Source organism: Podarcis raffonei, chromosome 10 (genome assembly GCF_027172205.1).
Source record: "Podarcis raffonei isolate rPodRaf1 chromosome 10, rPodRaf1.pri, whole genome shotgun sequence".
NCBI classification, from domain to species: domain Eukaryota; kingdom Metazoa; phylum Chordata; class Lepidosauria; order Squamata; family Lacertidae; genus Podarcis; species Podarcis raffonei.
Genome location: NC_070611.1, coordinates 77,137,506 through 77,151,895, shown reverse-complemented (window position 1 = coordinate 77,151,895; position 14,390 = coordinate 77,137,506). Strand labels below are relative to the sequence as shown.

Here is a 14,390-nt window from a genome sequence, read left to right as displayed (position 1 = left end):
AACCGGGGATGTTTTTGGGGTGCTCTCTCTGTGACGGGGGCGTCGATTATTTGAGGATGTACAAATTGCAACGCGCTTTAGTTCTGGGCTGCTTCATTCCTTGCATGGGGGGGCGGCTCTGCGCGCAAACAGATCAACAGCTGCCTTGCTTTCTTCCTGGCCTCATTGTCTTGCCTCTGACAGAGACACAAGGGAAGAATTTTACCTGGGTGTCGGGGCTTTGTGTGCAAAAAGCAAAGCCACTTTTTTTCCCTAACACAGGAGTCACAAAGCCTAACCCGCTGTTCAGTGTGCACCAATACCTAAAACCTGGAATGGATCTAAGATCATGGCGTGGGGGGCGGGGGGAGGGAAGGATTTTCAGTGTAAACATTGTAGGGGGGGCCGCACTTTGCAGCTGGATTGCCGGGATCAGCCCCTTCCCCGCTCTCCTCATCCCCAGAAGGAAGAAGGAAGGGGGAAACCTTCCTCTCCTTCGCCCCCCTCAATTCCTCCCCTCCCGGTACATCCTCCTCTCACCCCGCCCCCACAACCCTCAACCCCTCCCCCGTATGTCGCACCTCTTCCTCCTCCTCCAATCCGGCTTCTGTTTCCGGAATGAGCGGAGAGAGCCCCCCTCCCAACCTGCCTGCTTCTCCCGGACGTGGAGCTTTTGGGCCGGATTGCTGCTCTGCGGCGTAGCTCGGGGGGGGGCGCTTTTCGGAAAAGGGAAGAGGGGCGGCAGGGGACCCCCGTGGATGTTGCAGGAAAGGAAAGGAGAATCGGGAGCGAGAACAAAGAGGTAAAGGGGTCACGGGGGGGGGGAGAGGGGAGAAAAGGACCCAGAGACCCCCGCCAGCTCCCCCAAGCGCCTTCCGTGGGGTCTGGATCCCTGCGCGCGTGCTGCGAAGGGGGCTTTCCTTGGCCCCTTAGGCGCCGTGGCAGCGGCGGACATGGGGAACCTACGCAGGGGGTCCCCACGAGGGCCCCCTTGCCCCGTTTCCCCCGCGCAGGCATCCCTGGGGTCCTGTGGGCTCCGCACGGATAAAGCCAGGCCATGAAAGGGTTAACGGGCGTGACGGACGCCTGGATAGAGACCCCCCGTCCCTAAACTGCTCGTCTTGGGGTGGACCGTCAGGATGGAAAGATGGGGGATGAGGGCTGAGCCGCGCCAAGGGGGGCCTCTGGGACAGAGGGAGGGAGTCGAGGAAGTGGGGAGGGGGAGCATCCCTGGGGCAGGGAAGGGCAGCACTGGTGGGGGGGAGAGAGGAAGACCAGTCTTTGGGGAGACTTCACCATGGTGGCGCCTGCGGGGATTCTCTGTAGGGGCCGCCTTGGCTTCTCCCTCCCACCCAGGAATCGGCCACCCCTTCAAGGAGACCAGAGAGGGATCCCTGGAAAGTGGGGGGTCGTGTCCCCCCTCCCCTTCCTTCCTGCAAGCTCCATCCTCTTCCCACCCCATAAGCCCCTGCCCTGTCCAGGAAGAGGGGAGGGGAGAGGCCTTCTCAGAAGCGGCTCTTCATTTCTGCAATCCCACCCAGGATGCAGCCAGAAACCTTTTCCTCTCTCTCAGGCGTCCATCTTTAAGTTTCTCTTCCACTGCATGGCTCCAGTACAAATAAAAGACAGTAAAACATCAAACATTAAAAACCTCCCGATACAGGGCTGCCTTCAGCTGTCTTCTAAATGTCAGAATGTTGCCCATTTCCTCGTCCTCTGCCTGGTTCCCTGTAACTTCGCTTCTCGCAGGGGGGAGGGGGGGAATCAGCAGAAGACCTTCGAAGGACCACCTGCCTGTCCAGACTGAGAGATTTTGGGGGAGATGCTCCTTCAGGTGTACAGGGCCGAGGCTGTTGAGGCCTTTAGGTTGCAGATCTTGCTGCTCCATAACGATCTCATTCAGCAAATAACTTTTTTACTGAAGGCAAAGAAGCATAACAGGATCCAAAAAAAGAGGAAAAACTTAACTTATGTAAAACCCTAACTCAGCATACCAAAACAGCACTCAAGTATAAATCACACAAGCTGAGTAGAGAAATAGGAGACTAGGAAGTGGGACCAGGCGCCTTTCGGCCTTGTAATTTATATTCTATTAAATGTCAGAGGAACCTTGGGACTGGATAACAAGCCTGGCTCACTCCAGTTTAAACCAGCTTCATCTGGTTCCCCAAAACAAGAAAGGTTCTTCATAACCTCATCGCAACTTATCCCACCACCAGCTCTCAGCAGAAAGGAAACTGCCGAGTTTCAGGAAGCCTGCATTAGATCAATACTTTTCTATGCCTGGAAAATGCAACCATGACAATTTAAAGATCAGCACTAACAATTTGAATTGTGCTTGAAAATGTGCTGGGAGCCAGGAAAGATCCTTTAGGAGCAGTGATATGTGGTCTCGGCGGCTGCTCCCATTCAGTTGCAGTTTTGGGTCACCTTCTAAGGTAGTCCCATGTAGACCACATAGCGGTAGTCCAAGCCAGAAACAACCAGAGCATGCACCACTCTGGCGAGACAGTGTGCGGGGAAGGAGGGTCTCAGCCTGCTTCTCAGATGGAGCTGCTAGACAGCTGCCCTGGACACAGAATTGAGCTGCGCCTCCATGGTCAGCTGTGAGTCCAAAATGACCCCTAGGCTGTGCACCTGGTCCTTTAGGGCCACAGTTACCCCATTCAGGACCAGGGGGTCCCCCACACCTGCCCACCCCTTGTTCCCCAGGGACAGTACTTCTGTCTTGTCAGGATTCAACCTCAATCTGTTAGCTGCCACCCATCCTCAAACCACCTCCAGGCACCAACACAGGGCATTCACCACCTTCACTGGTTCCGATTTAAATGAGAAGAAGAGCTGGGTATCACCCACATACTGGTGAACACCCAGCCCAAACCCCTGATGATCTCTCCCACCAGCTTCCTATAGATATTAAAAAGCATGGGGGAGAGGACGGAGCCCTGAGGCACCCCACAAGTGAGAGCCCAGGGGTCAGAACAGTCATCCCCCAACACCACTTTCTGGACATGGCCCAGGAGGAAGGAGGGGAACCACTGCATAACCATTTCCCCAGCTCTCCTCGAGGGTCCAGAAGGACACCATGGCCAAACGTCTCCAAAGCCACTGAGAGATCTAGCAGAACCAGGAAACAGCTTTCCCCTCAGACTCTAGCGCATCTGAGATTATCAACGAGCGCAACCAGGGCAGTTTCTGTTGCATGATGAGGCCTAAATCCCAATTGGAAGGATAATGGTGGCAGAAGCTTTCCTGGTCCTGCACCCCCAAAAGCTCCAGGCACAAGACTTTCATTAGCTTTGAAGGGGCCATCGGATACTTGGTGGTCTTTTCTTCAAAAGACAAAAATTCTGAATACTTTTTAATTGATGTATGATGTAAATAGTGCTTCTGTTTTACATATTCCACATTGGAGAGATTCTGATACACAGATCTGAGTTCATCGCTCCCCCTGAAACTGATGTGTTAGCAGCACTACAAGCCTGGGCAGTGTGTTTGGGGGCCCTGGGCTGCCTAGACAACAAGACACCCTTCTCAGCCTTGCTTATATGGTCCCAAGGAAAGCAGAGCAGTACGTTAGGCACCAGCTTGGCTGCAAGAGTGGCTGGAAGGAGGTGTGCAGGACACCATGTAACTATCTTAGAGACTCCACTCTGGATTTGTCTAGGTTTTCCTCCATAGCCTTTTCTTCTTCTGAAGATAACTCACGAGGCAGCAAAGTATTACGACCAGAGTTTTCCTTCTCGATGGGCTTCCTTCCCTGGTTGACGAGCCCAATCTGCCCTTCCCTTTCCTCTGCAGCAGGGGCAGAATCTGCCTTCTTGACTGTGGGATTCACTGTTGTTCTCCTCCTCTCCATCCACCAGGGCCTGCCTTCACCTGCAGCAGAATTCCCCAACCCACCAAGAATTTGAGACCCAGCAGCTATCCTCACCTGGTTTAGCAGGCCGGTTGAAGCTGTTCCTGGGATTGTGACCCCTATTCCATCCTGACAGCTTCTGGAAGCCACAGGTGAGAGCTGAGTGCAGGGTGGGAACCAATGGTGGATAAATTACCCCATAAGGTGCATGACATTTCCCCCACCAAAGGTACTACCGCTCCCCTAACTCACCATGACATCGTAATATTGTGATATTTAAGACAGTCCATCAATAAATCAATACTACATTTTCAAGGTACTACATATTCCACTAAGTACAGTTTATCTATTTGCCTTGAATATCCTGCTGTTCTGTGTCATTTTAGGATAGTCCTGCGTCAGAAGATGGGCACGAAATCAGACAGCACATTATCTTTTAAAAAATTAAGCTGGTTTATGAACATTGGTTGAGGATTTTGAAAGTTGCTCATGAATTACTATCATTTGACATTGCAACTTCACTTCCTAAAAACTGGGAACATGGGTAGGAGGTGAGGAACTGTAGGAGACGTTGAAATAGGAGAAGGTGCTAATGGAGCTTGATGTGTTCTCTTTCCCTTAGTTCTGGAAACCCAAACAGGATTCCCTTTCCTCCCACTCTGAAGAAGGAGATGGAGAAGACAGTCAGAACTCCAGGGGATGGGTCACCTTTCGTTCCATTAGGAATAGAAATTAAAATGTGTGAAATGTGGAATATGCTTCATTGAATGAGGACACATAGTTCACATCAACAACCTCCAACAGGAGAGAAACGATTTAAAGGTATGGAGTGTGGGAAAAGTTTCGCTGATAGTAGAAACCTTAGAACACATCAACGGACTCATACAGGGGAGAAACCATTTAAATGCCTGGAGTGCGGAAAGACCTTTACTGGTAATGGAAACCTTAGAAGACATCAACAGACTCATACAGGGGAGAAACCATTTAAATGCCTGGAGTGCGGAAAGTGCTTCAGTCAGAATGGAGACCTTAGAAGACATCAACGGACTCACACAGGGGAGAAACCATATAAATGTATAGAGTGTGGAAAGAGCTCCAGTCATAATGGATACCTTAAATTACACCAGCGGATTCACACAGGGGAGAAACCATATAAATGTATAGAGTGCGGAATGAGCTTTAGTCATAATGGAAGCCTTAGAAGACATCAACGGACTCACACAGGGGAGAAACCATATAAATGTATAGAGTGCGGAAAGAGCTTTACTGGTAATGGAAACCTTAGAAGACATCAACAGACTCATACAGGGGAGAAACCATATAAATGCCTGGAGTGCGGAATGTGCTTCAGTCAGAATGGAGACCTTAAATTACACCAGCGGATTCACACAGGGGAGAAACCATATAAATGTATAGAGTGCGGAATGAGCTTTAGTCATAATGGAAGACTTAGAACACATCAATGGACTCACACAGGGGAGAAATCATTTAAATGTATAGAGTGCGGAAAGAGCTTTAGTGATAATGGAAGCCTTAGAAAACATCAACGGACTCACACAGGGGAGAAACCATATAAATGTATAGAGTGCGGAAAGAGCTTTAGTGATAATGGAAGCCTTAGAAAACATCAACGGACTCACACAGGGGAGAAACCATATAAATGTATAGAGTGCGGAATGAGCTTTAGTGATAATAGAAGCCTTAGAACACATCAACGGACTCACACAGGGGAGAAACCATATAAATGTATAGAGTGTGGAAAGAGCTTTAGTCATAATGGAAGCCTTAGAACACATCAACGGACTCACACAGGGGAGAAACCATATAAATGTATAGAGTGTGGAAAGAGCTTTAGTGATAATGGACACCTTAGAAGACATCAACGGACTCACACAGGGGAGAAACCATATAAATGTATAGAGTGTGGAAAGAGCTTTAGTGATAATGGAAAACTTAGAACACATCAACGGACTCACACAGGGGAGAAACCATATAAATGTATAGAGTGCGGAATGAGCTTTAGTCATAATGGAAGCCTTAGAACACATCAACGGACTCACACAGGGGAGAAACCATTTAAATGTATAGAGTGCGGAAAGAGCTTCAGTGATAATGGAAAACTTAGAAGACATTAGCAGACACACAGCAGAGAAACCATTTAAATGTATGGACTGTGGAAGGAGCTTCAGTCAGAGAGGAACCCTTGATTTATGTCAACAAACTCACACAAAACACAAACCTTATAAATATCAGGAAAGTAGATAGAGGTTGAGCCCTAGTGGAAGTTCTAAATCAACAGACTCACGGACAGGAAGAACTTTAGGAATTGAAACCCTTCAAACCATCCACAAACTCAGAGAGGAGAAGCAGTTTAAATGAAAAGATTGCAAAAGTGCTTTATTTGCAATGGAGTGTTTAAGGAACATCCAGGGACTCTCACATGGAAGATCCCATTTTGGTGTCTGGAGTGTGGGACATCTTCCTCTCAGAGTCCACTCTTTTCTTCACAGAAATGAACTCGGCAGGAAATCAGTCTTTAACACATTTTGTGTATGTGAAGTTCTGGTATTTATGTGTAAAACTGTATAGTAATGAAATATTGAAGGCAATGTCAAACAATGTGATTATAATCTAAGATGTAAAGTACCTTTCAATAGAGAAGGGGTGAGGGTTTATCTGGATTGCTGGTGGTCAGTGAGGATTAAAGCTGGGCGATATATTGTTCCAAACTGGTTTCTAGACCACATCGTGATAACCTTTCAAAAACAACTGATATGGCAACACACCGCAGATCACAGTGTGTGTTTCTGGGATGCTCATTTGCCTGGAAGCAGCCGGCAGAAAGCTTTTCTTTGTGAAGCCCCTGCAGCTGCCGAGTTGCTGACTTCCCTCCCAGATGACAGGAAGCGAAAGACACACATCCATTGCCCTGTGTCCTTCCAGCCTCTTTCCTCCCTTGCTCCCTTCTGCCAGTTTGTGTGCCTGACTTAGATATCCTGTGTGCTCTATTTTTTTACTTCTGAAACTGGATTTCCCCTCAGGAGCTAAGTTTTGTGCCTCACTGGGGACCCAGTGAGAACTGTATGCTTTGAAAGCTCAGTAAATTATTACCGAAGAAGTCCTGCTGCTTCTCTGTGTGTTTTTGACCTCAGTGTGGGACTTGCTCTACACGTGGCCCCTACTCTCCTCCTGGCCTGGAGTTGCTTTACTCAAGCATGCAAGACGGGTGCATCTGTGTGCACTCAAAAGCAAATAAAGTAGGACTCTCCTTTCTATGAGAGTACAGTGGTACCTTGGGTTACAGACGCTTCAGGTTACAGACACTTCAGGTTACAGACTCTGCTAACCCAGAAATAGTACTTCGGGTTAATAACTTTGCTTCAGGATGAGAACAGAAATCGTGCTCCGGCGGTGGTGCAGCAGCAGGAGGCCTCATTAGCTAAAGTGGTGCCTCGGGTGGGGTGCTGTCTTGCTTTGGACATGAGGGAGAGCAGACATGATTCCTTTGTCCTGATGTGTGCTGAATAAACTGCTTGTAAATCTGCTCACATATGCCTCTCCAGCCACTTCTGTTGTGCGTTTACTCTGCTGAGTGTGCATGCCCAGCTTCTGAAGCTCAGGTTGCAGTTTCATGCTGATCCAAGGACTGGAGATCGCCCAGCACAGCTGGGGGGCTGCCATTTGCCCCCAATTCCTTGGCTGCATCCCAACACTAAGCACTGGAGGAGAAAATGAGCCCTGCAGGATCTGGCCAGAGGGCTCCCTCCTAGAGGGGAGATAGAGCAGAGGAGCCACCCATCACCCTGTCCTCCTCCTCCACCACCACAGATTGGCCTCCTCCTCTTTTAAACCACCTTTATTGGTGGCCTCTGCCTCTTGTGGGAGGGAGTTCCACAGGTTTTACTCTGTCCTGCAAGAGGAAGCGCTTTCTCTTCTCTGCCTTCCTTCCTTCCTTCCTTCCTTCCTTCCTTCCTTCCTTCCTTCCTTCCTTCCTTCCTTCCTTCCTTCCTTGCACGAGTGAGGTTTTAGGGACCAGGGTATATTTCATGTCTGAATGTTTCCATCTGCAGACAACCTCGACTTCTTGCAGGAAAGGGAGGGATTGGGCTTTCGCTCTGGAGGACCCTGCCCCCCCCCGTCTTACTTTCCTCTCTAGGAATCTAGCTCGTTTCCGTTTAACCCTTGGCAAGCCGAGCTCACTCAACTCACACCTCTCCCTCTCCCAAGAGCAGGAGCATCGCGCTGCAATGGCATCCAGAGAAGGCGGAGGACGAGAGGCTTATGGATTACTTCCGGCAATGGATACATTCAGTTTTGGACAGCAGCTGAACAGCTGGCACCTGAACACGGGTCCTAAGAAATCCTCACTGGCTCTAGATCCGTTTCTGAGCACCATTCAAAGTGTTGGTGCTGACCTTGAAAGCCCTAAATGGTCTCAGCCCGAGGAAAACATTTCCGCAAAAAGATCAAAACATGTAGCCGCAGGTGATACAATAGGAGCCTTTCGGCAAATGGCCTTTGCAACTCAACTCACTGGGTGGTAACAAAGTATACACATTTGCCTCTTTTCAACGGATGCTTTCGCTTAGCCCCGTTTCCTCAATGAATCCACCCATTTCAGTAAAACCTGAGCTGAAATAGTAAGGAAAGCAAAACAGTCTGACCCCCGTCAGCCTCCAGACTCCCTCAGTCACGCGGCAGGAGATTCTTCCTGAGCCCCCCCCTCCGTGAGGTGGGTATGACATCATGGATGATCCAGTGATGATCCATATGATCCATTGATGATCCACATGATCCAAGCAGACTTGTCCAAAGAGCAGATCTCTAGGCCTGAATGAAACGGGTCTGCGATGATGGATTCGGGGGTCAAGAAATCCGCCCTTTCCAATGATCTCTCAGGCTGGCCAGGAAAAGGCAGGGAGCAGGAATCGTCAGGCATCCCGGCTGACAGACAGACTTGTCATGTTGCCAAAACATGGAGTCTGAGCTGATTTCCATGTACAACTCACTTTGTGGCGCAACCGGGGATGTTTTTGGGGTGCTGTCTCTGTGACGGGGGCGTCGATTATTTGAGGATGTACAAATTGCAACGCGCTTTAGTTCTGGGCTGCTTCACTCCTCGCATGGGGGGGGGGTGCTCTGCGCGCAAACAGATCAACAGCTGCCTTGCTTTCTTCCTGGCCTCATTATGTTACCTCTGACGGAGACACAAAGGAAGAATTTTACCTGGGTGTCGGGGCTTTGTGTGCAAAAAGCAAAGCCACTTTTTTTCCCTAACACAGGAGTCACAAAGCCTAACCCGCTGTTCAGTGTGCAGGTAAAGGTAAAGGTAAAGGTACCCCTGCCCGTACGGGCCAGTCGTGTCCGACTCTAGGGTTGTGCGCCCATCTCACTTAAGAGGCCAGGGGCCAGCGCTGTCCGAAGACACTTCCCGGTCACGTGGCCAGCGTGACAAGCTGCATCTGGCGAACCAGCGCAGCACACGGAAACGCCGTTTACCTTCTCGCTGGTAAGCGGTCCCTATTTATCTACTTGCACCCGGGGGTGCTTTCGAACTGCTAGGTTGGCAGGCGCTGGGACCGAGCAACGGGAGCGCACCCCGCCGCGGGGATTCGAACCGCCGACCTGACGATCGGCAAGTCCTACGCGCTGAGGTATTACCCACAGCGCCACCCGCGTCCCTGTTCAGTGTGCACCAATACCTAAAACCTGGAATGGATCTAAGATCATGGCGTGGGGGGCGGGGGGAAGGAAGGATTTTCAGTGTGTTACGGAAAGGGGGGGGCATGTCTTCTTCACCTTCTTCTTCGCTACAATATATCAATTTATTTCCAATTGTCAATGTCAAAAGGGACTAATATTTATAAAATTCATAGAAAATCAACGTGCCAATTTGCTCAATTTCTCTAGGACTCCATCACACCTCCCCTGTCCTCCATAATCCCTCAAGCAAGGTGTCAAGACCCTAATCCTGTCAAATCACTCTGCCAAGCCTTTCCTCCGGGCAATGCCAGGTGGCAGACTATGCATACATGGACCATTGTCTTCTCATCACCGGCACTCAGGATGTGCTTATCTGCGCATATCTCCAGCTCTGCATATTCCCCCCTCCCTCCTCCATATGTTAATCCGGTGTAACCCAACCTCTCCTTAATGTATTCATGATGTAATCTGTGTAACCCAACCTTTCCTTAATGTATTCATGATGTCACTGGGATGTATTTTGCACTGTATTCTGGGACATGGAGGGAGTTTCAAAAGTTCATGTCACCCCTTTCTCGCTGTTCAATCTTGCCTTGAACCTGTTGCGCAATAAACTTGGATCTTCTGCAATTTGCTCCTGTCCGGCTGAGCTCATTTTCTTCCGCAGGGACCCACGGACTTAGTCCGATGAGCTGGGTGGCAGAGTAGCCCCGCACCCAGATTTTAGCCGTAACAGTTGGCCGCCCAACGTGGGGCATGCGGTTCTCCCGCGTTGCTGACCGGGGCCCCCGAAATCTTCAGCCGGCACCGGGCCATTTTGCCTGGGAAGATCCTTTGGACCCTCGGCCATCCTCCGGGCGGTAATCAAAAGCCCCAGGAGTTCAGCCGGGGAGCAAAGAGGGATCCAGCCGGCTTATTCATCGATCCCAGGATCATCATAGAAGACACGTGAGTATAAGGAAAAGGAAAAAACCCAGTGCACTGGTGGGAAGGGGGTGGAATCTCCTGGCAACTGAATTCTCTGCCCTCCTCTCTATCGCTCCTTCTCGCCTGTCTCTTGGTCCAATTGGTGAGAGAGACCGTGGACTGCTGCTCGACCCAAAGGGGGGTTCTGAGCTCTATCTCTTTCTCCTCTCAAACCCTCCAGTCAGCTGCACCAATTGAGAGTCCGAAAGTAAGACGGAGAGACCCGGCTTGGAAAGACAGCCGACTCCCCGCAACGGACAGCTCAGTCGAAAGCAAGGGGCTGGAGTTCTTCTTCCGAACTTCCCGAGCGCCCTTACGGAGGGGGCAGGAAGGGGTCTTGCTTTCTGTCTCAATCCCAGCCGCACTGGTCGGTGCCACGTAACACGTGTATCGTGCGTGAGCCCGCTTCCAAAAGCAAGGGGGATTTTCGGTTCAAAACTCTATCCAGGGATCACCCGATCTGGCACCGCACGGCGCGGGCGTTCAGTAGGGCCCCTTTTCCTGAGATTGTGACGATAGGTAGGAGGTTGCCAGGAGGGATAGCCCATGAGGAATTGGGCGGGATCGGCAGAGTGGAAAAAGACCCCAGGTTATTAAACAGGAAATAGGAAAGGAATAGAAAAGGAACCGAGTGGGTGAAGCTCGTTAAATTGTTAGGAAGTTGCCAAGCAACAAGGAAAAGAAAAACCCTAAATAGCCCCCTGTACAAGTTACCCAGATCCAAATCAACCCCTCTCTTTCTCCCTTCTCTATCCCAGAAAAAAGAGAAAAAACAACAAAAAAGCAACAACAACAACGCATGCATATATAAAGGGGTACCCAGTCAACTAAGCATTGTGAGCCCTGCCAGTTTGGTTAACTGGTGGTGTGTTTGAAGAGGCAAGGAGGCTCATAAAACCATGTGGGACCTTCCTACTAATTTCACTTAATGAAGCCAAAGGAAGCGGCCCAACTCCTTGCAATAACCAACTACAGAATGAGAATAGATATGTTTACATGTTGTCTATTATGTGTGTTGTCTGTTAATACATGTTTATATGTTGTCTGTTATGTGTGTTGTCTGTTCCTTCTGTCTCTGACAGACTGCCTTTCTTAAGTGTGCATAGTTTAAACTACAAGCTTGCTTCAAAATTTAAATCTAGGGAAGCCATGCTGGACCTTATCAATCTTAAAACAGGAAAAAAAAACAAAACAAAACAAAAAAAACAACAAAATGAGAATGAAGGGTGCAGATGTTTGTTATTTGAGAGAGGCTCCAAAGAGTCTTCCTCCGAGTAGCTTAAGTGAGGAGTATGATTTTAAACTGATGGTAGATAATGTTATGTTGAGTTTGTGATTCTACATCCGTGTTCCAGTCTTTTTTCCAGTATTTTGAAATGTGCTGTGAAGAAACTAATGTTTCTGCTGCAAAAGCCTAGTCGAGCACAGTTGCTCTCTCTAGCTAAAATGCAGTGTATGTATTTCACTAAGCATATGCCTATGAAAGTACGGTGTTCCTTCTAAGAAAATATGTGAGTCCAGTTTTAACTTTGACTTGGTTGGACATGTAGCAGGAACCCCCCCACCCCAATCATTCTGTTTGTACAAACTTCACACACACATACCCTCACACACTACATTCGCCACATTTCTGTTATAAATTCATAGAAAATCAACCATACATCGGATTTGCACTGTTCCATTTTATTTTACTCCATATGACAAGAACTATCAAAGGGGGGTGCCTTGGTCCTGGTCAGCCATAATCCCTTCACCGTCTTAGCACATCCACAGGAGCCCTGCCCAGTTGCTATGCCAACCCTGATGATCCCAGACAGAAGACAATCAAGATCACAAAGAACTTGCATATGGGAGTGGATTCAGCATGGACTGAAACAATGGACAATGATCAGATCTTCCCTCAGGGGGCAGGAAACTGCAAACTCCCCTTTGTCTCCTGGAAGTGACTCATGGGGAGGGGGGAAAGGAGGAACCAGCCAGGTGACAAGACACTCAGGTTACCACCAACTCCTCCCTCAACCCCTCCTTTCTGTAATGTATGCATGATGTTTCTGGGGGTGGGCTTGACCTAGAGGAGGGGAATTTCAAAAAGTTTTTATAAGACCTTGCACACTATTTTTCTGGGTCTTTCCTCTCTCTTGCAAGTGAGGGGAACACCCTGTTGCAACAGTTCAATAAAGGCCAAGCCTACAGGCTGCTGTTTTGCTCCAAGTTATCCTGGTTGGTGTCTTTACTTTTTGTCCAAGGGAGCCCTCGGATATTTCCGGCAACAGTTTGGCGACCATGCTCAGGGACTCTTGGTTCTCCTGCGAAGGTGAGGAGGGAGATAGAGGGGATCGGGCGCCACTGGGCAACCTTAGCCCAGGGATCCTTCTTCCTCTCCCTGCCTCCTCTTTGTGGGCGGTAATCAATCGTCACCAAAAGCCCAGCCAGGGGGAGCAAAGGCAAGGTCAAGCCGGCTAGAGGGAAAGTATCCCGGGATCCGCGGGGGACATCTTCGAACGTGAGTATGGTTTGAAGTAAATACACTGGGAGGGGGGAGGTAAAGTAACGTCTCCACGACAGCCAGACTTTCCTTCTTTCATTTCTAGCGTTACCCCTCGGAGTCGGCCGGGAACGCCTTAGATACTCTCCTTTCCTCCCCCGATTCTCCCCCTCAGAGTGTGGCCAGGGAGATCGCGGAACTTTACTGTCAGACGATTACCCCTCGGAGTCGTCCGGGTACGTCTAAAACTTTCCCTTTTCCCCCAATTTCCCTTTCGGAGTGTGGCCGGGGAAATTGTGACCCCTTTACTGTTTTCCGGCGTTACCCCTCGGAGTCGTCCGGGTACGCCTATCACTTTTCCTTTCTCTTCCCCAATTTCCTTTTCGGAGCGTGGCCGGGGAAATTGTGGTACTTTGTTTCCAGCGTTACCCCTCGGAGTCGCCCGGGAACGCTAATTCTCTCACTCTCTCCTGTTCTCCCCCGTTTTCCGTCTTGGAATTGAGTCCGGGAAAGCGTGGCTCTTTACTGTTTCTCTGACGTCCCTCTCTCGGAGTCGTCCAGAGGCGTCCTTCCGATCTCACTCTCTCCTTTTCTCCCCCGTTTTCCGTCTTGGAATTGAGTCCGGGAAAGCGTGGCTCTTTACTGTTTTCTCTGACGTCCCTCTCTCGGAGTCGTCCAGAGGCGTCTTTTCAAAAGTATTTTAACGCAAGGTCATTTGCTTCCTTTCGAACCTTGGGTGTTTTCTCGGACCCCGATCTGGCACGGCATTGCGCAGGCGTTCAGTAGGGGTCCGAACTTAGTCTCAAAGGCTAGGCAGGAGGCTGTCGTGGGTGGTAGAGGGGGAATTGGGGCCCCACACTAGGACTAGTTGTGTAAGCAGTACTGAGGCAGAATTTCAGGATCCGTGGTTGTGTAGCGGGTAGAGAGAGAGACCCGTGGTTTTAAGGCTGATGTTTGAGGTTTTATAGATGAAAAGTTATTTGCGGTTCATTGATAGGCAGGAATTGAGTTAAAGAGATAATCAAAGGTACCTTAAATACTGAAAGAATACTATTTTCTTCTTTCTACCCTTTCCCCCCTCTTTGTCTTCCCCCTTGTGTGTCCATTCTTTCTGTCCTTTTCTGTCCTTTATACTAGAGGGAAATGGGAGCTCACTAAAACACCCTAGCTGGACTCCTCCTGGCAACAAAGCTTCCATGAAGCCTTTTTGCCCCAGAGAGGATTCTAATACGCCCCTCCAGCTTGTCATCTCCAGTTGAAAAATAAAAAATAAAATAAAGGGGCAAAATGGTCTTTCAAGTACAAAGTACGAGACCGTTGTAACTTTTAGTGGGTAGCGTAGGCCCACCACCTGGGCCACCTCAGGGATCCTTCAACACAATCAGGGTGTGAACCCTT

General features: G+C 49.4%; 1 protein-coding gene across 5 annotated transcripts in view; it reads left to right on the top strand.

The window, feature by feature from the left end:
• Positions 1-14,390, top strand: part of LOC128421739 (zinc finger protein 665-like) — a 127,350-nt gene that overhangs the window by 77,352 nt on the left and 35,608 nt on the right. For 2 of the 5 annotated variants that reach the window (XM_053404903.1, XM_053404901.1), the window contains exons 2-3: positions 3,846-3,990; positions 4,479-6,095. In XM_053404903.1, coding sequence (XP_053260878.1) covers positions 4,606-5,973 — 1,368 coding nt within the window. In that variant the 5' untranslated portion in view covers positions 3,846-3,990; positions 4,479-4,605 and the 3' untranslated portion in view covers positions 5,974-6,095. Of the gene's footprint in view, positions 1-3,845; positions 3,991-4,460; positions 6,096-14,390 lie in introns of all 5 variants that reach the window. The other 3 variants (XM_053404904.1, XM_053404902.1, XM_053404905.1) reach the window with 2 other exon arrangements.